The sequence below is a fragment of the Loa loa genome (genome assembly GCF_000183805.2).
Source record: "Loa loa unplaced genomic scaffold supercont3.72, whole genome shotgun sequence".
Classification (NCBI taxonomy): domain Eukaryota; kingdom Metazoa; phylum Nematoda; class Chromadorea; order Rhabditida; family Onchocercidae; genus Loa; species Loa loa.
In genome coordinates this window covers 27,837-50,129 of record NW_018108252.1, presented here as the reverse complement: position 1 = coordinate 50,129, position 22,293 = coordinate 27,837, and the positions used below count along the sequence as shown (strand labels likewise).

Sequence of the window (22,293 nt, the reverse complement as noted above, 5' to 3'; positions counted from 1 at the left end):
AATCCTGAATGAAGAACTGTCTATCACATTTTGACAGATTATTTGTCGAAAATCCAGATAGGTGAGGGAAATCACGAAATACATGAAATGAAATTCAAACTCTGATCATTTTACTTTCCTATACTTAAATATCAAGTATTGGCCAGCATATAATTAACTAGTTTCTCGTGTCACTCAAATTTTGTCTAGTCCAACTTCAGTTATTTATCCGTCTTTGTCAATTGAAATCTTTTTGATCTTTTCGATTCCCTCCTACTCATTTTGCTGACATGTTCTGCTTTAAACAAATTATTGGATCATATCGATTTCGACTTTCTTTCCAGCTGTTTGGAATCATGAAATGCAAAAAATTCAACTTCTGATTACTACTTATCTAAACTTCGTGCTAATATTTGGTTAACAGATTTGATTAATATTTGATTAATTATTCAAAGTACTAATCTTATTACCTTGCCATCCATTTGTTCCCCTTGAATTCACGTTCTCCCAGTTCTTATTTTGATAGTTATATAATTTGTCAGTTAAAAAATACTAGAAGAAATTGAGCTATGCACTTCTATCGTAAAATGTTCCTTCCTCTTTTTCTCCTAGTTTTTTTTTTTTTTTTCGTTGGCTTCGAAAATTTCTCACAAAAATTAGAAATTTCAACCTAAATTTATTTCTACAGACTGAAGTTATTTTGCAACGTTTACATTGGTCGAGATGTCAAATTTGATGAACTTTGTTCGGATTATGATGCCGTCGTACTAGCATACGGTGCACGACGTCAGAGGCGATTACAGATCCCCGGAATCGATGCGACGAATGTTTTTTCGGGTGGCGACTTTGTATTTTGGTATAACGGCATGTCTGGTATCAAAGCGCCGCTTTTGAACTGCAAAGAAGCGGTGACAGTTTGAGTAGCATTTAAACATTATGAAGAAATTTAGTGGGAAAATAAGTGAATTTTCTCATTTATCTCACTTCTCGTTCTTTTGACACATTTTTTGGTATAGGACTCAATTCGAAAATTAGTTTAGGTCATTATTGGCAATGGTAACGTAGCCTTGGACTGTTCACGCCTGTTGCTTTCATCTGGAACGGATCGGTTATTGAGAACAGATATCCCAGCATCGATACTGGATACACTTTCGCGTTCTCAGATACGTCATGTAACCATTGTTGGTCGAAGAGGTCTACTCGATGTTAGTTTCTTTTTAAGGTTTTGAATTGACTCTAATTATAATGATGAAGTTCGATATATAGCTACATTCATGAGCACTATTCAAAGAAATTTCAAGTTTGTGGAATAAAACTTTGTTCCCTGAGTACTGATTTTAGTTTTGAGATGGTCCATTTTAGGTTTCATTCACCATAAAAGAATTACGGGAACAAATTACACTCCCGAATTGTTCATTTTCTGTAGAAATTGAAAATTCTGAGCTGCTCGCTGTGAAGGAGGCACAACAGACATTATCAAGACCAAGGAAACGTATTGCGGAACTGATTTTAAATAATAATCATGTAGACAAACCGATGTCCGACCGTCATTGCCAGCTCTTATTTCGAAGAACGCCAACAAAGGTTTATTTTAAATCTAAAAAATATGGCTATGATAGTTTCCAAAAATTGTCATAGTTTTTTTCATATATATGTATTATATCCTGAAATTCAATATTTGGCATTGTTTTTAATCTAGTTTTAATTTATTTTCACTTGGTTTAAACTTAAATGCTACTAAATTTTAATTTTCTTTATGACCTTATTGGTCTCAGTAATGTTCGACAGGGAGTTTTATTTGAATATTCTTTTTATTCAATATTCTTGTGGCATCATACCGAGAAGAAATGGGATATCTGTCATAGGTTGTGACGGACAATCGTGGATTGGTCAAGGCACTGCAGGTAACTCATTCACTGAGTGGTCACAGAGAAGATCTTCCATGCGGCCTACTGCTTTACTGTATTGGATTCGAAAATGTGGCTCTAGATGGGGTACCAGTGAATGCAGATGGCGAAATTAAAATGCTTGATACTGTTCGTGTAGCAACGGAAGAAGAAATTCTAGTTTATGCTGCGGGTTGGTGCGCACATTCACCTCGAGGGATTATTGCACATACACAGGTTTGATCTGAAGCTTGATCTATATAAAATGAATACTATATAACATTCATACACAAGCAACTGTACCACTTTGTGTTAAATAGTCCAAGAATCTTGGCATGCAAAAAATGCCGCAAAGCGAAAATTATATATATATATATATATATATTTCTATTGCAAAACGTGCTGTCTGTCACATTTTTTTGTCGTGCATGTGTGTGAGACAAAATATTTGATACCATATGTTATTAAAGAAGCTCTTAGGAATTATTTCTCTAAAATCCACTTCAAGGTTCTTTTATGAAAAGTTGTTTAGATGAATGCCAGCAATGTAGCTGACCGACTAAGTTCCGATCTACAAAAGTATGGTTTGAAAACTGCGCCAATTACGGGTTCGCATCAACGATTACTATCACGGAAAGTAGAGTACTTGACGTGGGATGACTGGAAGAAAATTGATGCGGAAGAGAAGAAATTAGGAGTTGCACATGGAAAGAAGCGAGAAAAATTGCTGAGTTTTGAAAATTTTATCCCTTCAAATTAACAGTGGAATGCTATTTTGATTCTTCAGGTCTCCAAGTAATGCTTATAAAATCTAAGCATTTAACCATAGCCTTAGCATTGCAGCTCAGAACAAGACAGGAAAACGATTCTTCGATCAAATGCTTCATTCCATCCTCAATCCGAAAAAAGTCACTGCTCATAAAAAGTTTTCTATGAAGAAGCCTTTGCAAGAATTCCGATGAGTACGCAAATTTTTTCTTGAAAATTAGAAATAGAACCAAAATCATATTTCATAAGACGCGTTTGTTCCTTACCATTAGTGATATTAATTGAACATGACAAACAATGATTTATTACAAGATACACGAAGTTATTCCGAGTTTTATGTGTTAGCGTGAATTCGTTTGAACACTAAAAGAAATGCTTGGAACAAAATAAATTCTAAACAGATCAGGGGTTTTTAATTACGTGAGACAATGACTAGTAAAATGCAGAAGGAATGAAGCAATTTACATATTTTTAAAGCTACGATATACGTAAATTTTCTGTGTTGCAGAAAATTCTTAAATTAAGAATTATATTTTAATTTTAATCGGTAAACAGAATAGACTTAAAAATAATTAGCTCAACTGTTTACACATTTGTTCACTCTGCAATTGGTACTAATAATTTAGAGAAGCGGATATTTCAAAAAAAAAGTGAATTAGAATCGTCTCAGTCGTTTTCAGCAACCAAATATCGATTGAAAAAAAGATGTTCAAATAAGAGTGACACAAATTTTTTATACAAATGTTATTTAAACATATTCGGGTCGCATAAATGGTGCAATTACGCAAGCAAATGTATCCAAAACACGCATTACGGATGATCGTTCCAAATTCATCCTATACATTATATCTTCAATATGATGCTCACCATGCAAGTAGGGTGTCATCCTGAAAAGTTTTTTTTTCTAATACTCATTTTTATCTAAATGATTTTTGAAATAATGGGACCTTACCTTAGAAATAGATCAAATAAATCTTCAACATATCGCTGTGGATGTTGCTTAAGCATCGTCTTATATATCTGAATCACTGAAGCCTTAATTTCACTTGTCAGCATTGCACCTGATAATAACTTATGTATGTTATCATCTTCTTGGAGTGTGTCCATGATAGACCTTAAAAAAGATCGTAGAAAATTTATCGTTTCTCAACAGCACTCTCTGTTTTCCTTACAAAAAAAAAAAAAAAAACGAACTCATTGACAGTTTCATGCGAAAATGGTGGCATCAAATAAAGGAATGTATGAAGTTGCATAATCAGCTCATCTCGCAATAGTCGTGCAACCATTCGTAAGCGAAGTTGCTGAAAATAGTGCAACTTCGTGAAGAATAATATGAACCGAAACGAGAAAAGGTTATGCCTCACTTCATTGAATCAAACTAAACAGAAATAATTATATAACTTATAATGTTTGTATGAAATTCTCATCAACTTAATTTAATGATTGTTATTACATTGTTCCACACTTAAAATCAATCTAATTTTAGTTGGTGGTGACGAAAAACGGACTATCGTCTTTAACTTTTACGATACGATCTCATAAACCTTTTTATTCTTCCAAATAATTAGACACAAAATTTCATTTGTAATGAAAATTCTTTCACTGAATGCATTTTTTATACTCGATGTGGATGAAAATTCACTAAGAGTCTATCCATCAGTATCAAATTGGACAAAAATACTCCTATTGTCAACCGTTCTTGAAAGGTCAACATAAAGATGAGCTTTAATAATGACTCCTAGATGATGGTATTTCTGGTGAATCGAAGGAGAATGAAAACTGAGATGAGACATTCATAGAAGCCATTTAGAACAATAATTTTAAATATTTCTCCAATGATTATCCCATGAATATGGATCATCATACCTGCTCACTGAAACTGTGCATTGAAGCATTCATAAATTCCGCTAATGTACATGGTGGAGAAAATTCTGCCAGTATTGTAGGTAGATAAGCATTCTCGAAAATTTCACCAAATTGTTCACTTAGCCTTGAAAAAATGGAAAATAATTGTTAACCTATTTCTGTACCTAATTTTGAAGCTATAAAAAATTAACATTTCGAAATTTGAATTATTAGAATTACCAAAGGCCGCATAGATCAGCAGAATTTGATTTCTTTCATTATTCTAACAATATTTTTATGATTTTTTTTTCATAAAGATTTTGCCCATTCTTCTCTGAGGAAGGAGCTACAAATGATAGTTTTGAGTTTTTTAGATTTAAATAAACATAAAGGGTAACACGTAAAAGTTATGGTAACTCATTCCCTGTCAGCTGATCAACAGAGTTCTATCAAATTAATTTCCCATCATAAAAGGAAGTGTCAGAAACTGAAAGTTAACCTTGACAACGGTTTCGGTGACGTAGCAGAAGTGTAAACGTTACTACTGCACAATGGATATATAACAATGGCGCGTGCCCATAATAGTAAATGCCTAACGACTGTAAGAACTTGAAACAATGGAAGACCTGATGAATCGCTGATGCTCATTAGGCTGAAGAAGAAAAGAGCATTTGAGTTCTAATATATCCAATTTCAAACCTCAATTTCATTATTTTTTTCATTTTTCCTTTTTTTGTTTTAAATGTAATTTTAAAAAAAAGTCTAGAAAACGAATAAACCTCTGGTCCGGGTGACAGTGTTTCAGGAAAAAGTGCAATGCTGGATTTGAGTCATGTCCTGGCACAGTATCTTCCAGCAGTAAAATTCCGTGATATGGCTTTAGGCGTAGAATAGTTGCTTCTATTTCACTCCTTAAACATGACAAATAATTTTTTCAAAAATTTTTAAAAACTATAAGAACAATTCGTATGAAGGTTTTTAGGTACACAATAATACTGAATACATGAATTAGTCTGCAAATTCATACTTACTTAGTTTTAGGTGTTAGCCCTGCATGTAAAAGCGCACGTGGTTGAACGCAAAAGCCAACTTCAATACAATCATTTAAAAAAATGTGAACTACGCCGTATTCACTAACATCATTGAATATATCACGAAGATCCTGTGCCAGTGAACAATGTGTCAGCACTTCATGATACGGAAATGATTGGCCTAAATTCATGTTAAAAAGATAAAAAGAACATTTTAGTCTTCCACAAATTATCAGTTTACATATAGTTCACATAACACTCACGAGTAATACGTCAAAACTGAAGGAACTATGTGTAATTACTTTCTGGAAGAGATTCGTTCTTCTCATGTTCATTTAATATTGCTGTCATTTGTTCCGCCAAATAATCGCAACGTGTTTGCTCTTCATCGATTGCAATAGCAATTTTACGACTAAAAAAATCAAAGATGAATAATCAGTGTTTCCAAATTATAGAAAGCATTTTCCTACATTAATTCAAAAGTTCCCAGTGTTTTCCGTCTAGGATTTTAATTCATAACAGAAAGGCACCTGAGCTCCTGAAATGAAGTAACGAGATCGGCTGCTGTTTTTGCATTTAAAATGAAAACAACATGAAATGTTTGTGGTGAGCGACCGGTTGGACGTGAAACCTTAAAATTATTACATTAATAATTAACTCTCCGCTAGAAAATTTATTATAAAAATATAACTTTCTGGATATAATTTAGATCAATCATATTTGTCTTAATTATGTTTAAGGTTTAACGATTATAGAATTCTTCCATTGTAGTATTGCAAAACAAATTGTTCAGTAATAACTTGGAATATAATTTTAAGGTAAGTGGATTAAAAATAGAAACAAAAGCATCGAATGAATGGTAAATCTTACGGTCTTAGGGAAACCAGCAAATCGTATATTATCAATTTTAATTTCGAATGGTTTTTCACATGTACCCCTGGCAGAAAGTAAATGAGCAAGGATTTTTGTTGGTACCCTGAAAATTGGGGATTGGTTTTTCGCTGGAGGCATATGTAGTATGCTTATGCAATTTTGACCATAATTTAAAATATAAACGGAACAATTGCACTTTAAGAAATCAAAAAATTTGTGCCAACTAAAATCAAAATTAAAATATACCCATATTGCTCTGCATCACTCTGATTTCGCTCATCATCACCTTTCAGCGATTGTCTAGAAATTGCAAAAATTATTTACATGAATATATAAATTTCATATGAAGTTATATCAAAAAAGAAAACTCTGACATAAAAATTTTATCATGATGTATTATATAATTTCTCGGGAAACTTTACCAGCAAATAAGAAAGTGCCATTGCTATGAGTGTCACAAAATTTGTCCTTCATGGAACTCTTATCCTGTTTAAGCATTGTCCGAAGGGATTCTTCGATGTTCTTACACATGATCAACTCATATAGCAGTCTTAAATTTAGAAAATAACCAAACTTACGCGCAAATAGTTCGATACGGTTCAGAAAATGGAAAAGATTGTGATTCTGAAAAGAAAGAAAGTCGAAATTGATATAATTTTCTCGTTCTTCAATTTTTTTACTATGAAACATCGTTTTTTCTTCTTGTTTTTCGTGTTTTTTTTCTTTTTTTTGAAATTTTAAGTCTTTTAATTATTACTAATAGAGATAGTTTATGATGAATTATAAGATTATATGTTTAGATGGAACCGGAAAATTCGACAGTATATGAATAAATAACATTAAAAAAAGAAGCATACCGGTTGGAACGGAGGAAGCACTCTGGAACGGATAAGCAAACGAGACTTGTTCATGATTTTCACCCATTGTAACAAACATGATACCCAACGGGGAATACAAGTAACGCTCATCATCCATCCTTCACATTAAACGTCTTATAACCTGAAGTGATAATTTACATACAATTAAAATTGAATATCGTCAAGCAAAAACTCAGATTTCTGGAATTCATTGAAGATCAGGAATGTACCATTATCATCTTCCTGAAAACTCTATTTTATTGTCAATATCTTTATCTAATATTTGCAATTTTCTTTTCAAACTTTCCAGGATTACAATTCTCGAAGAAATTTTAAAATTTTAATTTAATTTAAAAGGAGAGAAGCGAAACAAAGCTTAAGACTCCATTGAGATCTTCGAACCACCTCAATATTTCGCATTACTTTTAGCTTTCACTTATTTGAAATACCACACATTCTTATCCCTGCGTTTTATAATGCAACTAGATCTAAGTATAAAACGTATTCAGCGGAAAAAAAATTGATTACAACAAAAAGTTCCTACCACTTGTCGAACTTCAGTTTTCTTTCTATCCGATTAATGCATACCTCCTTGATTATTATGTCCCGGGAAAAAGCTCCAAAAATATCCCGCTATTTCTTCATTGCTTCATGTAACGACCCAATCGGTACGTTCCCAATAATTTCAACAGTTTGCTTTTGTGAACGTTACTGTTTATTACATAATTAATATGACAGAAAAAGCAATACATTAGATAAATTGATTCCTAACCAATGATCTGCGAGTATCTAAATTTGAAGGACTAAAAAAAATTATATCCCTTCTTTTTATAATGTTGCATTAAATTAAACTAATACATCACAAGTTTTGACTAAAGTATATTTTGAGAATAACAGAATTTTTTTATTTTCTGAACCATGCTACAAATAAAAAAGCTTAAGTGGTTTCTGGTTAAGGTGACATTAGGAATTACTTCACTAGATAGTATTATTCATTTAAAAGATATAAATACAAATTTTAAAAATGAATAATCAAAAATTGAATGAAATACTAACATTCCCTCCAGTAAATAAATTTTGGCAGTGCTACAGTATAAATAAATGATCAAAGCATCAATAAAAAAAAAAAAAATCACGCAGGTCAATCTTTTAACACTACTTTACATTCTATGAATTATCAGCCAAGTCAATCAGTAAAAAGCTCCCTATTCTAAATTCATTTCATTGGCTTTATAGCCAGTCCAGAAGTATAGTTTATTAGTCAGGTGAAAACCGTTTCTCGACATGGGTAAATTTATCAGAAACGTACAAGCATATACTTTAAAATCCCACTAAAACAAAGCATTGAAAATGTAGATAAAGGGGCGAGTAACCAAAAAAGGTACATGAAATGCGTAATGAATTGAACCACAACCCAAATTATAACATATAACAATATTTTAGTAACCATCATCAACACCGGTAGTATCTTCATCGCCGTAGCTTTCTTCTATATTTGACGGATATTTGGATATCTCTAGCTCGATTTCATTCCTTTAAAAATGAACTGATCATCAAAAAACATCAATTGCATAATAGTTAAAAAAATATTACTGAACTTTGCATAAGTTAAGTAGATCAAGTGAATTTTAAAAGAAAAAAAGAAGTTTGAATTGTGAACTGATTTCATAGAAAATTTGATAAGCTTAGATTTATTATGCTACAAGCACTGAACATTTAACACACAACTATTATCAGAAAAAGAATTAACTCGCTTAGAAAACGAATTAATTGATCCATCGTGAATTTCTCTCCAAGCTGATCCGTTATGCGGATAAAGTTACCCACCAATAACTCATCCCGATAAACTTGCAATGCCGGAAGAGCTTTCATCTTCTAAATTAATAAATTAACAAATAATAGAACGACGGAATTTGACAACGAAAATATCAAAATTTCTAGTTTAACTTTCATCAACCAATTTCAAGAAGCAAATATATGATGGGAACGTAAATGAAAGCAAAGAACTTTGTGGTAAACATAGTACCATTGCATATTGGGAACTATGAATTCAAACCCTCATAATGAGGTAAAAAATTAATATATAACTCGCTAACTGATCACTTGAACCAAATCAAATATCTCAGTATTTCGAATCCAAATTGCAAATGCAAGCTTGAATACAAAAAACTACATTAATTTATAATAAACATACGAACTGTGGCGACATCCCAATCGTCAGTGGTAAAACTTTGGCTAGCCTCAAATATGGATACCGAATGGAAAGAGTATTAAAGATTTTATTCAACGTTATGCAGCCCTCATTATCTTCGTCGTAAATGTGAATGAGAACCCACCGATCACGATTTGATTCGATGTAATTCAGGAATTGTTCTTTTTCTGTTAATTCATCTACCTGCAAACAAGAATATTTCACTTTATCACTTAATAATTTTTTTTTCCAAACAGGATGACCGAATAGACTTAGATTTTCCAATTCTGCCATCCTGGAATACATAATGAACAAACTGTCCCTAACCCAACCAATAATATATCATAAATACTATATCTACAACTTACATGTATTTGATGAAACTTTGTAGATGAAATAGGAAAATTACTAAAAGATTACCTTCCTTATAGCATATAAACGATCCTTCATTTCTAATAATCTTTTCCTTCGAATTTCTTCCAAGTTATCATTTTCTGACTCTCCTGACAAAGTACACATTTTGGCTTGAGCAATAATCTGGAAGATACAATAATTAGAATATATTATCAATATACAACGAGAATTTCTATAAGATTCTTACAGATGATAAAACATTTACTTTATTAACTAGAAATCATAAATGTTCAATTTACCCATAAAATCACCCTTTAGCTGTTCTAATAATATTTTTAACATCTAAGCAAGCATGTCAATAGTAATGTCTTTTTCGTTGCATCAATTTATTCACAAGACGACAATTTTTCTGGTGATTGCCATCTTACATTGAACTTACTGTACTAACAAAAGAATAAATACCGATTTCAATCAGTAAAAAATATGCAGCAGAAAATGGTAAAGTAACAGTCCCAAGATAAAACATAACTTTCATATAAGCTATTCCTGCACAGGTTTTACTGATCATCTTTGATTATGTCATTTGTTATGTTTTTGCCGTTGTCATCCACATTGTTAATGCATTTCCGATTAGTCTTTGATTTATATTATTTGTCTAAGATCAGCCATTTATACTAGTTGTTCTACATAATTTCTAATCTCAGTGATTTGTCATACAACAGCTAAGAGTTTTTATTTGCAACAATTCAGACGATAAATATACTCATATAGCATATGCTTTATGTACTATATTCTTTGTGTTGAATATGGTAGGATTTTGAAAAATGATAAATGAATAGCTAATATTCGATTGATATAGAAAAAAAGAAATAGAAAGAAGAATTTCTACCTGTTCATATCTCTTCATTTCCTCTTCTTCAAGTTGCTCCTTACAAATCTTATAATCCTCTAATACTCCTTTCGGTCCTGTATTCCGATAATTCCTTGGTACTAATTGCTTTGTTCCTGTAGCTTCGTCATGATGGTGGTACGTTTGTTGTAAAGTACTGTCAATCCTCTTATCATCTTTAACATCTTCATCACTACTGCTACAATAACCAACCGTATCACAGTATAACAATTTTGCTTCTAAATCACCCATCCCTGAAATAATGATATGATAAAATTACGAGTAATTTTAATTATCATTAATTATTTCCTTCAATAAATTAACTATAGAATACGAGCTTATTAAAGATTTCCGGAATAACATAATTGTTGTTACGAATAAAGAGAAGAACATCTTGTGAATACATCAACAATCGAAACTAAACGGCCAAGCTATACGATTACCGTTCCGGACATTTCCGGAATGACCGAGATATGCAAGAAAGCACAATCGCAACTCAAATATAAACCTGGAGAGCGTGAGTTGTTTTCGGTAAACTTGTAGTGATGAGTGGCATAGGTTCACGTTGTGTGCAAACTTGACGAAGTAAGGTTGTCAACAGTGACTATTACGGTGTTCCGGAAATAGTAAGACCGGAATATGCAATGATGGAGTAAGATTCAACAATAGTTCGATATAGACCGGAATAAGCAATTAGGAAACAGGGAATTAATCGAGAAACTGTTCGTATTATTTGGTGTTTCATATTTTTCTCGAGCAATAGTAGGGTTGTGTACCGTATGTGACGATTGTCTCTATCAGAAATTGATGATGCTAGTAGATGAATTTTTGTTTTAGTTGATATACTGTAGTTTGCGTTTGCGTGGTATGATATGTTTTGTTTTTTTTTGTGATTTTATTTGAAAATTCTAAGCATATGATTTACTGTAATGATTCTTATACATTGCGATGTTATAAATTAATTGGAAATAATGCTTGAAGTAAAGCGAGTGATATTTTATGAATTAATACGATTCATTCTAGTAAATCATACGTAAATATCCACACGTTTGTATCTTAGAATCTTTGGATAAATTTGGAAATATAAATTATCATAAGATTAATTTATATCAGCAATACATTTATGGATATTATTGCAGGTTTGAAATGAATGAAAAAATGAATTATGTGAAAAGTACCGTAAATTTGCTGTGGAAAGGTTACGGTCAGATTATGACGAAATAATCAAAGTGGCAAATTGTATTGTGGATGAAGTGAAAGAATATGAAACTTTATTACTCTTCATTGATAAAATTAAAGTTAGTTTTAAAAGAAAAATTATTATTACTCAAATTTATAATAATTATTGGAGTACGAGGATGATTTTATCAGTAATCAGGAAGGAGGTGAAATTTAGTTAAGTACAAAATTAATTTCAGTAAAATCGTCTGAATTGATCGGTTAACCTATCCTTTGAATGCATGTCTAATTTGATATGTAGACATGTTGCATTTATCAAGCGAATCTTATTAATGTGGGCTATGAAAGCACCTCTGGGAGTACTTTTATGTGCTAGTTAATTTTTGGTAGTGTGAATAAGTTTATAGTAGTTTTTTTCGGAATTTAGAAGTTAGGTTTTTCAAAGATTTTTTAGTTCCATATTTCAAATTATCGCTTCTCATCGTTTTTTCTCTCATCTTAATATGTTTTTAGGTATTGGATTCTGAAGAACCATTGAAAACACAGATGAATATTGGTAAAAATATCTTTTGTGAAGCTGTGATGTTAGTTTCTGGTGATGGATTTTAACATTTATACGGATTACTATGATGATTTTACTCTGTTATTGGATATTTAACAATATGAAAGAAAAAAGAGAAAGCTTTTTGAGTTGTTTTTGACTGTCCAAGTTAAAGATGTTTATAGTGGTCAGCTTGACTGATAACAAATTGATGAACGGTGTATAACTGGTAGATGTGGAAAAATATTAGAAAATTGTTTCACTGTTTTTTTTTTCCTATCTACTGAAATCAGCTGGTCATCATTACGATAATTTTTATCTTATAGTGATAAATGGGATCGCGTGATCGTGAAATTATTCGATGATGTCTACGCCGAATTAACTTTGAGACGGGCTGAAGTAGGTCATATTGTTTTGAGAAAATAAATAATTTCTGGTTGGTAATTTTGTAGCACAGTTTCATTGGTGTTTCCATCCCATCGTTTTCTCTTGCTTTTTTAGCCATCCAAATTAGGGTCTGAAATTTTTACAGATAGAATCTTATTTCTTTGTAATTGTCAATAGAAGTAGTAATTGATTGACGGGTTTAATTTTGACTGTCTTGCAGGATTTTATTACGAAGAAAATTGAGCTTCTAAATGAACGTGCTGCCTTCTATGAACGAGAAGCGCATTCGATACGTGCCAGAATGCACCTAATACTCTCTTCTGTGAAGCAGCTCGAAAGCTTGTGATTTCTGAAGAGGTATGCATTCTTGGTTTATTGAATTTCTGCTAAATTTGTTGCTTTCTTTAACTTTTGATTTGTACTTGGGGCTGTTATTGCTATACTTTCGCATTGCTATCCAAAAGCCTAGTTATGGTGAAAGCTCTTTCATTATCGTCTTTAAATCTAGACCTTTGCAGTCTATTCTTCAGATTTCAATTAACATAATTAGTTTCTCTTGGAAACATTTGTTTTAGATTAGGTGGTTTCGGTAAAGGATGGTCCAGTGATTTGTTACCGGTGAAATTTTTGAGAATGATGGGACAGAATAACGACTAACACTGTGATATCTTGCTTCTTCTATCATCTATTAGAAATGTCATAATGTTGTAAGAACAATTCTCAGCATCAGAGATAAATTAGTTTGGAGCCGTAGCTTGTGGTTTACACGTGATTATCCCAGTCTTTTATTCCCTGAAGAATGGAAAATCTTAACTATTTGATTATGTATGCTACAGTTTATGGATTCAAGAATCAGTGATGTGCATGTGACAATAATGCGCTATCTGAAACTAATTATTGTTGTCGTGATCATTTCGACATTATTCTTGTTAGCATCAAAACTTGACAGATATTATGTAAATTAAGCCAGCCAAAGGAGGCAGTTTAAAGTGATCGATGAACATCAGAAATGGATCCGAACTGCTGATATCACAACAAGCGAATGGATTACATGGGACGTTTAGCCTTAAATGAAGCCATGTTGGATCGATTGTACATTATTTTATAATTGTAATTGATATCCTTCTTTCTGCTGCGCAACTTTAAATAAAAATGATTGTATCTTTAGTGTGTGATCCAGTAATGTAACTTTTGTTGTTGTCCAAAGTTTCAACTTATTCTTCCGGAATGTTTTGAGTTGTGAAATATCTATAAGCATAGTGAAAATGTTTTGGAGAAAATTTTTTTCTTTCAATTTCAGATTCAAGAAGTTAAATTTTTGGATCGGAACTTTTACCTCTTTTTCTGTATTTTGTAGCACTTTTTATAATGAAAACTCGGAAAATCTCTGAAGCAACAATTCGACGATGTCTTCTTTTACGCCACCGAAATGCAACCAATTCGTTTCCTAATGACGTCGTATATATTTTATCGGAAATTGTGACGGAAATTGTGAAGGAAATATTGTACAGGTGTGCTTTCTTGATTATTTATGAAGTGTGGTGAAGTTGGAACTATTTCTTAGTAACAATTTATTAATGACGTAGTCATGTATGAATTATCGCGATTCATTTAAAGAATACTGCAACTTGAGATCATTAAGCCTTCATGTTTTAGTACGATGGTTATGATTCTCAATATTTGTTGTGTTTTTTTTTCTGCACCTGCCATAAATAGAATTTCATTCAATTTTCAGTCAGGTATATGAATTGAGTCAAAGTATATTTCCCTTTCTGTTTATGAATTTTTTCATTTTGAATAGTTTAGTTGTTTCTGTACGAAGAATGGATTTGTTTCAGATTATAGCTTCTCAGTCTGTTTGCATATCGTTGAAACATTGGTTTTGGAATTTTGAAATTTGGAAATTGAAGTTTTGAAATTTGGAATTTGAAGAATTGGTTGGGAATTTTTTTCTAATTCTAAAATCCTTGTTTAATTTTCACTTTTTACAGAAGTGCTACCAATGCCGAAGAAAATTGTTCAGACCGGGTAATGCTGGAAAATTTGCACAGAATTCTACCACAATCATTTTTTGACTTTAATTTGTAAATGCTTGCTTTTTTTACTGTTTTTGTTCAGTGAAATCTTTATAAAAATTCAGTTTCTGTTTGTTTTGCTTTTTAGTGGATGGTTTTCGCCTGATTACTTGGCACTATTTGTAAATGTGAAAGAGAAATGATATGATAGCTGGAGGATTGGTTCAGTTTTTCATATTCTACAATTCAAAACATTCCTTTTCATTTTATGTAGATGCTAAAAAAATGATTTGTTAGAACTCATTATTAAGATTCAGTCACCAATACCTATCTAATGAGTATTTATGGCGGTGTTAATTATGTGGGAATTGAGTAATACGACTATCTGTTATGAGAATTGTGCAATGTGCATTAAGTGAAAATCACGAAATATAATATATCAACACATTCTATTTTGTTTGCAATTGTGGCTTGTCTCAAAGAGATAATTTGGGATGTTTCTCAAATTTTGCGGCCTAAGGGTCATCCTCAAGTTTCATAAATTGGTTGGATCAATCATTTCCATTTTTTTCTTTTTCTTTTTTTTTTGTTAATTTTCAGATTGGTAATTGTTGTAGCCGATGAATAGCTGATTTTGAACAATATCAATATGACAGAATTGTTGCTTGACCCAGCCATACGAACATGGGTTTTTTTGCCAGTTATTCTGATAACATTTTTAGTTGGAGTATTGCGACATTATGTAGCTTTGATATTCACGAGCAGGAAGAAATTAGAGTTGCAACAAGTGCGAGATAGGTTACTTTTCCAGTATCTTCTAGTTACTCTTCCTATAGCTTTCCTGTTATGCATTTGTATGCAACTTTTATCAGTCCTAAGTTTATCGACAGTCATCATTGCAGTCTATTATATCCTTCTTATTTAGTATTTTCTTATTTCGCGTTTATAATTTTCAGCCAATATTTGATACGTTCTCGATTATTACGAGAAAATGGACGGTTCTTGCCGAAAGCATCGTTTAATATGCGAAAAAACTTTTTGCTAAATGAAGAAAACGGGTATATAACAAAGGTTTAGTTTTTTTTTTTTTTTTGTAACTTATATTGATGAGCAGTAGTGTTATTACTGTTTGATGCAAATGCTTAAAAGTTGTACCGGAACAAATTATTTAATATGAAGTGTAGGTATGATTAAGAAACTTAATAAAGATAGCAAAATCAAAAAATGGAATTCCTAGAGGCATAGCAGATAAAGTCTCGATTAACTTTTGATTTGAATATAGCAGCGAGTTCAGATAGATTTCATATCAAACAGTATTGGTATAACTACTGACCATTAGAAAGCACTTTAATTTTTTAGGGCATGCGACGACCATCACAGATGCAAAATCCAATGGCTGATCCAACAATGATGACGGATATGTTGAAGGTTGTTTTTGTCCTGATTCATTACTTTGTAGAAAATTCTTATTTATGCAACTAATTCTTGATATCGACTTTGCACATCAGTTTCAGATGAAGCAACAGTTTGAACTTAGCAATAATTTATTTAAGTTTGAGCTGATGCATTCCATCTAAAAATTTGAGCATTTCGAACATTGAGAAATTGTTCCGTGAATGTCTTGCAAAGATTAGAATAACAGCTTCCAATATTATCGAAAATATACCATCTTGTTTGCAAAAATCCCTTTTGTTTTTGATTTGAGTTTAGAAAAGAAGATATTGAGAGAATTTATGCTTGGTCAAACCACTAGTAGAATTAGTGAAGTCAAGATTTACGTGCCAAATTATCAAATTTTCATGAAAACCGCTGTTTGCAAAGGCATAATATATATCCTCTTGTTGTTTTATGACTTGTATTTTAGTAATAAAATGCCATTTCGTAAAACAGAAGTTGTTCGGAGAGACCGGCTATATTTTTTAAAGGGTAATTTGTTCAACGTTCTACCAATGATCGTCATTGGTGGTTGGATAAACTGGACGTTCAGTGGTTTTGTGACGACCCGAGTTCCATTTCCGCTTACGTTAAAGTTTAAGCCAATGCTTCAGAGAGGTTTGTTTTGAGAATTTATCCCTAAAAATCATGATGAATTTTCGAATCCAATTTCAGATGAAGCATTGCTCAGTTTTGCTACTTTAGATTTCAAATTTGAAAAAAGCGCATACTTATTTCTCTGCCTTTAAAACTAAAAAATTCAGAAGTGAGGTTGGAATTGCAAGTTGCTAAGGGAAATTCTCGAAGCTAGACCAAATTTCATCATCTAGAATTTTTTAGGAATTGAACTAGCGTCTTTGGACGCTGCATGGGTATCATCAGCATCATGGTACTTCTTAAATGTGTTTGGCCTGCGCGCAATCTATACTTTGGTACTGGGTGAAAATAATGCAGCTGATCAATCCCGGATGATGGAGGAACAGATGAGCGGTGCAGCAATGGCAGTACCACAAGATCCGAAGCAAGCCTTCAAAGCAGAATGGGAAGCCCTTCAGATGACAACACATCAGTTCATATTGAATAAGTAATCACTGTTCTATTTACAAATAGGGGTTGTAGGCTTTGCAGGACAGTATGGAAATGTTTCTAAGTTCTTGTAAAATTTTGTTAATTTTTCGCGAGAAAAAAAATAAACATTTTGCCATTGCCCTACAAATTTCATAAAATGTGTTAAAATTAGAGCTCTGGCAGATGTTTCAGTCGTTTGCTGGAATTAGGAATGGAATGAAATAAATATGGCGCGCAAATATAAAGTCACTACTAGTGCTAGATCAGCTGCTATGCAATTCTTTGCAATGATTCTTAATTTTTTATATTATTTCTATACAGTCCTCTAATTTTCTTTTTTTTTTGTGAAAGATTCTGGTCTATGCTAATGATATTCGTCTTGGACCATGAACTAAATCCTGAACAATCAGTTCATGCTATGAATTTTGCTTCGATGCATTGTTTTGTGCAGAATTTCAATTGTCATAAAACTATATCAAAAGGATTACCACCTGAGAACAGTGGAAGCATTATCAATAATCAAAGGAAAGATCTAGAAAAATCACTAATGTATTCATATTCAGTCGCTGCAACGACCTACTGTTTGCGAAATCCGATTAACGTGATCTTCACCTGCACGTTACATTTAGACCACATTACCCTGAACGTTTCTCAAAATCCACCTGGTTATCATTATGGATAATCAAAAAAATTGATTCGGGTAACCTTCCACATCCCAAGCGGGTTTAAAATTCTTGATAATCTGAAATGATCTTTGTTTCCTCCATAAATACTTTTTGTAGATTAACGTTTTTCGATTAACGGTACTTTTTGTAAAGGTAAAAAAATAAAAGCCAACGGAAAGCAAAAAAAATGAACGGTAGTAGAGAAAATGTAAGGGACCGTGTTTTTGGTAATCTTTTATTCATATACACTGCATATCCCTTTCTTCATCCTTAAATATCACATCAAGCCTTTTTTCCTAATTTTCGCTTACTGCGTTATGAAATTCGCTCTTCATGCTTTTTTGATTTTCGCTGAAAAGTTCCCTCTTCTGTTTTCTTGGGTCGTTGGTGAAGAGTTTCTTTTCCGTCGGTAAGTTTATCTATTGTAGCATGTAAAAAGCTTACGTGATGTTGCAGATGAGCAAGCTCCGAGGAGGTGATATCCTTAGCAAATGCTCAATACTTTTACTTTCATCGATATTGCTCTTCTTGATATAAATGATAGCCTGCGAATAAAAAGCTCGGTGTTTTAATGGAAAGAATGACCGCAATCCAGAAGCTGCAATAACGAAACGATATCAGACTGTCCTATTAATTAAATTCCTTCTGAAAAGACAAGACCTGAAGTATAAAAATGATTTAGAATTACAAAAAATGCAGTGTAAATCTGCAAATATCCGAAGGAAACAATATTTCAGTTCAAGTTTAGCAGAAATTGCGAAGGAGTTTTATTTTTGTAATCAACTACGAGAAATACTACTATGAGTTAAGAGTTATTTATATGTAGTAGCAAAAAAGGGAATAAGTCCAAATCTTTCTGATGTTTACTCATGTATCACATCGGTGAAATAAGCAAAAATTGTTAATTTTGCTTGGAAGAGTATTTAAGATTTCTCGTAGCTTTACATTATCCGATACAAGTTTTGTAACAACTTTGTGGGACAGTATGACTGGAAAATACGCTAATAATTCATAGCTTCTAACTCCTGGTTTCGGTTAGGAGATTATTAATTAAATAAAGACGTCTTCCAACATTGAACTGATGAGTAACTGTATTCTAGATAATGAGGCAAAAGAAAAACGAACTCTTTGGTTGTATTTTACCACATGTATAAGACGAATCGATGACAGAATAAATAACATCACTAACAGAGAACTTCAGCCATTCAAAATCTTCCATATTAAATGGATCGAACCGCATTTGCAACTCAGAAACAGCTTCATCAATCATAATCCTTCTTAAATTACCCCAATCCCCATGACGAATATAATCCGCACATAACACAGTAGCCTAGAAATAATTTTGTTGATAACTAATATGGTGAAAGTATGATGAGATACCATGTTACGGGCGTGAGTGTACGATCAATAATTTTCAAAGTAGCAACATTACATTTCATGTTTTGTTAAGGAATCTCAATGCACTGTCAGCAGTTAGATTATGTCATAAGAGGGTATTTTCAAGAACAGCAATTCCATATTTGATTGCATATCTTCCAAGTATGTAATCGAAAATTGTTGCAATTTTCTAATTGAGGAGCATCAGTTATTGCTAATCATTGCAGTCAAACTGCTTTGGAGATCTAATTCAATTTTATCAGCAAAAACGTGAAGATTTTAAACAAGAAAACATGAAAGAGGAAGCTCTAATACGGAAGCTTGAAAAGCTGAAATCAAAATTTCAAAGTACAACTGAATCTCTAACCAGAAACCAAATTTTGAAAGATATAAATGAATATGAGCAGGAACATTATGCATGGAACTATATGCTAAAATTTTGAAAATGATATATTTACCTACCCACGACCACGTATGGTTTTCATATTTCTCTCGTTATTCTAAAACTGGGAAATAAAAAATAGAATCTAAGGAACTTCCATTTAGAGGCTTCTAAAATAACTCATAAAATTCATGGACCGCATTCGCTTTTTTCTTTCTTTTTTTGTTAGATTTTTATTCATTTTATTAAACTGAAAATACAATCTATGATAAAAAAGAAACAAAAAACCATAAAAATTCGAAAGCAGAGGATTTTCTTTTTCGAACCAATTTTCATGGAAAAAAAGCCATTATATTACTACTGTCATTACCTGTATTGCACCGTTGAGAAAGCCTTCAACGGTGAATTCCTTTTCGAAAAAATGTCGATACCGAAATTGAGCAAAAATATTTCCCAATCTCCGATTCAAATCAAAAACTGGTACTACAGATTTATCTTCCTCCAGCAGAATGAAAGATTTATCGGCACTTTTTGATGCATTTAACTCTGATATCTGGAAAACATATTTTCACTAAATAAGAACAACCAAATTTCACCAGTAATGAACTTATCGCTGTGCTAATTAATTAATGATTTCGAATATGTTGATTGAAATGAAATCATGGTCAACTAAAATTATTATAGATTACAGACCCCTAACTTATTTGTGCATGATCATTTTCATTCTCCGGATTGCAATCCCAAGGAATGATTCAAGTTAAAAGAATCTTCGGAGCTACAGAATGGTGAAGATAAGTGAACACAAATCAAGAAACTAGTGATTACATAAAGTTGGATCAGTATAAGGTCATCCTTCCTTCTTTACTGATTGATAATTCTGCGATTTTTCCATAATAAGTTCACGAAAAAATTGCTGTTTTCACTGCGATGTTTGTGAAGCAGTTTGAACCAAATCAAACGAAAACAACTTTTTTAAAATAACCACAACGTATTCATCGTAAAATTATTAATCCACTTATTTAAGATGGTTAGAATTTCGCCCTCTGCCTAGTCTTCTGCAGTTCACCTTATTTTAAAACACTAATCCATCATATCATTTGGTTCCATAGTTGGAACGAATAAAATTAATTACAGTATACAAACCACCAAAGAATTAAAAAACCATACCTGGTGATTAGAAATTGACGACTGCGCAAAGCTTGAAAATTTCTGAAAAGCAGCTTGGCACCTTGTACTCGTCAAATGACAAGCAATAACACGGAACATATCCTGAATTATTTGAAAAACATCTCCTTCGCCATATCTCCTAGAATAGAATTCCAATAAATTTTTCTCAAACTTAATTCTTCTATATTTTGGTCCGCCAATTCAATTACAATAACAACCACAACCACAAGCCTTCAGTTCTGCTAAACACTACAAATCAATTAATTAATCCGAGTATCCCAGAATATTTTTGAGAAGAAAATTACTCTCTTGTTAAATTACCCCTTGAGAGCTTGATAACACAAGAAAGCTTCAAAATTGGATAGCTTAAATAACCAATAAACTGTCAGTTCTTATCACATAATATTGATGCTCCTTCAAAAATCCGATCGGCGAATAGTTTAATAAAGCTGGTAAAGAAATCACTTCTCAACACTCTGTCTTCTCAACCGAAACAGTCAACAAAAAATAAAATTTAAACGACAACATCCAATAGGATCACATTCCGAAATATGCAAGGTACACGGCTTTCATCGGTTTTCCTCCAAAGCATTCAATTCAGAAATTCGTCCGACAAATTACTTCAGGAAATTGATATTACAAAAAAGCAGCGATTTTTGCCTTGACGGATCTTCTCCCTCACATTCTATCCATTTACCTGAATTTCATAGCAGAGAGCTATTGTTTCAGTTCTTATCCTCAGATAATCCGTAACTATCTCATATCTGTCCATCCCGCATTCCCATGACTCCATCCCATATCTCATAACAGTATTTCTTCTCTTGCACTAAACTCATTTTGGCGGTAGCTCGATCGATACTATAAACCGGATATGATATGTAAAGATAACAAATAACCATGATATCACAACCGGAACTTCATCGGTATTCGACACATCTAAGACAAATTCTACGTGTTTTAATCTCGACATTTTTTTAATGAGACATACCCAGAAACACTGAGGTATTTCCAGTAATTAGCGACCAATACAAAGCAAGATTATTAAGAAGCAAGACCAACTAGAAGGAATATGGTATGATAAACCCAAAGGTAAGCGGTCATCACGACCAAAGGTAAGCGGTCATCACGAATGTTTCTTGACCCGAATTTTACAGCCCGTTAAATTCTTTCCCTATTTTAAACGAAGCTCAGTTTTTGTATCTGTTAAAACCAACTGTTGAAAATAGAAAATCTTAAAAAAGGGAGTAAAATATCCTACATGAAATCTTTATCGTAATAAATTTTGGTGTATGCAAAAGGAACAAGATTATTTGGAGAGAAAACCAAAAAATATATTTCAGAAAAAAGGTTCTACAACAAAATTATGCGAGATTAAAATTAACAGCTTAAAACAACGTGTAATGGA

General features: G+C 32.3%; 7 protein-coding genes across 7 annotated transcripts in view; 4 read left to right on the top strand and 3 right to left on the bottom strand.

The window, feature by feature from the left end:
• Positions 1 to 2,625, top strand: part of LOAG_17415 (ferredoxin-NADP reductase) — a gene marked incomplete at both ends in the record, with an annotated part of 3,667 nt that extends 1,042 nt beyond the window's left edge. Inside the window, 5 exons of the mRNA XM_020450077.1 lie at positions 668 to 887; positions 1,020 to 1,184; positions 1,342 to 1,563; positions 1,845 to 2,102; positions 2,398 to 2,625. Of these exons, the coding sequence (XP_020306296.1) occupies positions 668 to 887; positions 1,020 to 1,184; positions 1,342 to 1,563; positions 1,845 to 2,102; positions 2,398 to 2,625 (1,093 nt within the window). The remainder of the gene's footprint in view (positions 1 to 667; positions 888 to 1,019; positions 1,185 to 1,341; positions 1,564 to 1,844; positions 2,103 to 2,397) is intronic.
• Positions 2,626 to 3,041: 416 nt separating this feature from the next.
• On the bottom strand, positions 3,042 to 7,936 carry LOAG_04927 (alpha globin regulatory element). Its single transcript, XM_020446717.1, has 14 exons — positions 7,784 to 7,936; positions 7,240 to 7,381; positions 6,961 to 7,006; positions 6,629 to 6,682; positions 6,380 to 6,485; positions 6,040 to 6,140; positions 5,812 to 5,921; positions 5,510 to 5,690; positions 5,258 to 5,389; positions 4,978 to 5,130; positions 4,500 to 4,623; positions 3,828 to 3,934; positions 3,586 to 3,747; positions 3,042 to 3,520 (listed from the first exon to the last, which is right to left on the bottom strand). Exons 2-14 carry the CDS (start codon positions 7,355 to 7,357, stop codon positions 3,382 to 3,384), a joined length of 1,533 nt encoding a protein of 510 aa, XP_020302977.1. The 5' UTR covers positions 7,358 to 7,381; positions 7,784 to 7,936; the 3' UTR covers positions 3,042 to 3,381.
• A 474-nt stretch (positions 7,937 to 8,410) lies between these two features.
• On the bottom strand, positions 8,411 to 10,933 carry LOAG_04926 (phosducin family protein). Its single transcript, XM_003140463.2, has 5 exons — positions 10,674 to 10,933; positions 9,851 to 9,967; positions 9,434 to 9,634; positions 8,990 to 9,114; positions 8,411 to 8,772 (listed from the first exon to the last, which is right to left on the bottom strand). The coding sequence occupies exons 1-5, from the start codon at positions 10,923 to 10,925 to the stop codon at positions 8,679 to 8,681; spliced, it is 789 nt and encodes a 262-aa protein (XP_003140511.1). The 5' UTR covers positions 10,926 to 10,933; the 3' UTR covers positions 8,411 to 8,678.
• Positions 10,934 to 11,135: 202 nt separating this feature from the next.
• Positions 11,136 to 13,126, top strand: LOAG_04925 (hypothetical protein; the record flags this gene model as incomplete). Its single annotated transcript, XM_020446716.1, has 5 exons — positions 11,136 to 11,204; positions 11,849 to 11,971; positions 12,366 to 12,436; positions 12,720 to 12,792; positions 13,001 to 13,126. 5 exons carry the CDS (start codon positions 11,136 to 11,138, stop codon positions 13,124 to 13,126), a joined length of 462 nt encoding a protein of 153 aa, XP_020302976.1.
• An 803-nt stretch (positions 13,127 to 13,929) lies between these two features.
• Positions 13,930 to 14,876, top strand: LOAG_04924 (hypothetical protein). The gene is made up of 2 exons (XM_003140461.2): positions 13,930 to 14,291; positions 14,772 to 14,876. Exons 1-2 carry the CDS (start codon positions 14,149 to 14,151, stop codon positions 14,866 to 14,868), a joined length of 240 nt encoding a protein of 79 aa, XP_003140509.1. The 5' UTR covers positions 13,930 to 14,148; the 3' UTR covers positions 14,869 to 14,876.
• Positions 14,877 to 15,386: 510 nt separating this feature from the next.
• Positions 15,387 to 17,439, top strand: LOAG_04923 (hypothetical protein). Its single transcript, XM_003140460.2, has 5 exons — positions 15,387 to 15,593; positions 15,752 to 15,866; positions 16,155 to 16,223; positions 16,721 to 16,847; positions 17,070 to 17,439. Exons 1-5 carry the CDS (start codon positions 15,445 to 15,447, stop codon positions 17,315 to 17,317), a joined length of 708 nt encoding a protein of 235 aa, XP_003140508.1. The 5' UTR covers positions 15,387 to 15,444; the 3' UTR covers positions 17,318 to 17,439.
• Positions 17,440 to 17,744: 305 nt separating this feature from the next.
• Positions 17,745 to 21,033, bottom strand: LOAG_04921 (hypothetical protein). The gene is made up of 5 exons (XM_020446715.1): positions 20,889 to 21,033; positions 20,092 to 20,274; positions 19,088 to 19,292; positions 18,407 to 18,560; positions 17,745 to 18,039 (listed from the first exon to the last, which is right to left on the bottom strand). The coding sequence occupies exons 1-5, from the start codon at positions 20,985 to 20,987 to the stop codon at positions 17,970 to 17,972; spliced, it is 711 nt and encodes a 236-aa protein (XP_020302975.1). The 5' UTR covers positions 20,988 to 21,033; the 3' UTR covers positions 17,745 to 17,969.
• Positions 21,034 to 22,293: the final 1,260 nt, after the last annotated feature.

Bases quoted from the DNA above. Each gene is read 5' to 3' on its own strand.
- LOAG_04926 (XM_003140463.2), bottom strand. From the start codon at position 10,925: ATGGGTGATTTAGAAGCAAAATTGTTATACTGTGATACGGTTGGTTAT. The intron at 9,968-10,673 runs GTAGAAATTCTT...TGTATCTTCCAG, and splicing joins AAATGAAGAGATATGAACAG to ATTATTGCTCAAGCCAAAAT. The intron at 9,635-9,850 runs GTAATCTTTTAG...TCTTGTTTGCAG, and splicing joins GTTTATATGCTATAAGGAAG to GTAGATGAATTAACAGAAAA.
- LOAG_04924 (XM_003140461.2), top strand. From the start codon at position 14,149: ATGAAAACTCGGAAAATCTCTGAAGCAACAATTCGACGATGTCTTCTT. The intron at 14,292-14,771 runs GTGTGCTTTCTT...CACTTTTTACAG, and splicing joins GTGAAGGAAATATTGTACAG to AAGTGCTACCAATGCCGAAG.
- LOAG_04927 (XM_020446717.1), bottom strand. From the start codon at position 7,357: ATGGATGATGAGCGTTACTTGTATTCCCCGTTGGGTATCATGTTTGTT. The intron at 7,007-7,239 runs GTATGCTTCTTT...CTTTCTTTTCAG, and splicing joins TGCTTCCTCCGTTCCAACCG to AATCACAATCTTTTCCATTT. The intron at 5,691-5,811 runs GTAATTACACAT...ACATGAATTTAG, and splicing joins GAACGAATCTCTTCCAGAAA to GCCAATCATTTCCGTATCAT.
- LOAG_04923 (XM_003140460.2), top strand. From the start codon at position 15,445: ATGACAGAATTGTTGCTTGACCCAGCCATACGAACATGGGTTTTTTTG. The intron at 15,594-15,751 runs GTTACTTTTCCA...TATAATTTTCAG, and splicing joins TTGCAACAAGTGCGAGATAG to CCAATATTTGATACGTTCTC. The intron at 16,224-16,720 runs GTTGTTTTTGTC...TATTTTTTAAAG, and splicing joins TGATGACGGATATGTTGAAG to GGTAATTTGTTCAACGTTCT.
- LOAG_04921 (XM_020446715.1), bottom strand. From the start codon at position 20,987: ATGTTCCGTGTTATTGCTTGTCATTTGACGAGTACAAGGTGCCAAGCT. The intron at 19,293-20,091 runs GTAATGACAGTA...AATTATTTCTAG, and splicing joins TTCTCAACGGTGCAATACAG to GCTACTGTGTTATGTGCGGA. The intron at 18,561-19,087 runs GTTCGTTTTTCT...TCGTTATTGCAG, and splicing joins TGGTAAAATACAACCAAAGA to CTTCTGGATTGCGGTCATTC.